The 847-nt window shown below is 44.9% G+C and overlaps 1 protein-coding gene across 1 annotated transcript; it reads right to left on the reverse strand.

Moving 5' to 3' along the window:
- Positions 1-5: 5 nt before the first annotated feature.
- On the reverse strand, positions 6-844 carry LOC106322046 (tubulin alpha-3 chain-like; the record flags this gene model as incomplete). Its single annotated transcript, XM_013760234.1, has 3 exons — positions 6-461; positions 538-737; positions 811-844. Coding segments are annotated over 3 exons (690 nt in total), but the record flags the coding sequence as incomplete, so codon positions are not given.
- Positions 845-847: the final 3 nt, after the last annotated feature.

The raw sequence follows: 847 nt of genomic DNA on the forward strand, positions 1-847 counted from the left end.
GCATTAACATCTTTAGGAACAACATCTCCACGGTACATCAAACAACAAGCCATGTATTTCCCATGCCTCGGGTCACACTTGGCCATCATGCTAGCTGGCTCAAACACGGCGTTAGTGATCTCAGGGACCGATAGCTGCTCATGGTAAGCCTTTGCTGCCGAGATGACCGGAGCGTAAGACGACAGCATGAAATGGATACGGGGATAAGGGACAAGGTTGGTCTGGAACTCGGTGATATCCACATTGATGGCTCCGTCAAACCTCAACGACGTTGTCAAGGATGAGATGATCTGAGATATCAACCTGTTGAGGTTCGTGTAGGTAGGCCTTTCGATATCTAGGGATCTGCGGCAAATATCATAGATGGCTTCGTTATCCAAGAGGACAGCTACATCGGTGTGTTCAAGAAGGGAATGAGTTGAAAGAACACTGTTGTAAGGCTCAACAACAGCAGTAGAAACCTGAGATCAAAAAGGCAATGCATCATAACCAAAGTAGACTCAACAACTAAAAGAAACATTCAATGAGATTAAGTACCTGAGGAGAAGGGTATATGGTGAAGCCAAGCTTAGATTTTTTTCCATAATCAACAGACAAACGTTCTAGCAACAGAGACCCCAAACCAGAGCCAGTACCACCACCAACAGCATTAAAAACCAAGAAGCCTTGTAAGCCAGTACAGTTATCCGCAAGCTTCCTCACACGGTCAAGGCAGAGGTCAACAATCTCCTTCCCAACTGCAATCACATAAAACATTAAAAGCATCCAATTTTTCAAGAATCCCTAAGAAAACAAGAAACGGATTCTCACCAGTGTAATGGCCTCTGGCGAAGTTGTTAGCAGCATC

This window comes from Brassica oleracea, unplaced genomic scaffold (genome assembly GCF_000695525.1).
Source record: "Brassica oleracea var. oleracea cultivar TO1000 unplaced genomic scaffold, BOL UnpScaffold05435, whole genome shotgun sequence".
NCBI lineage: Eukaryota > Viridiplantae > Streptophyta > Magnoliopsida > Brassicales > Brassicaceae > Brassica > Brassica oleracea.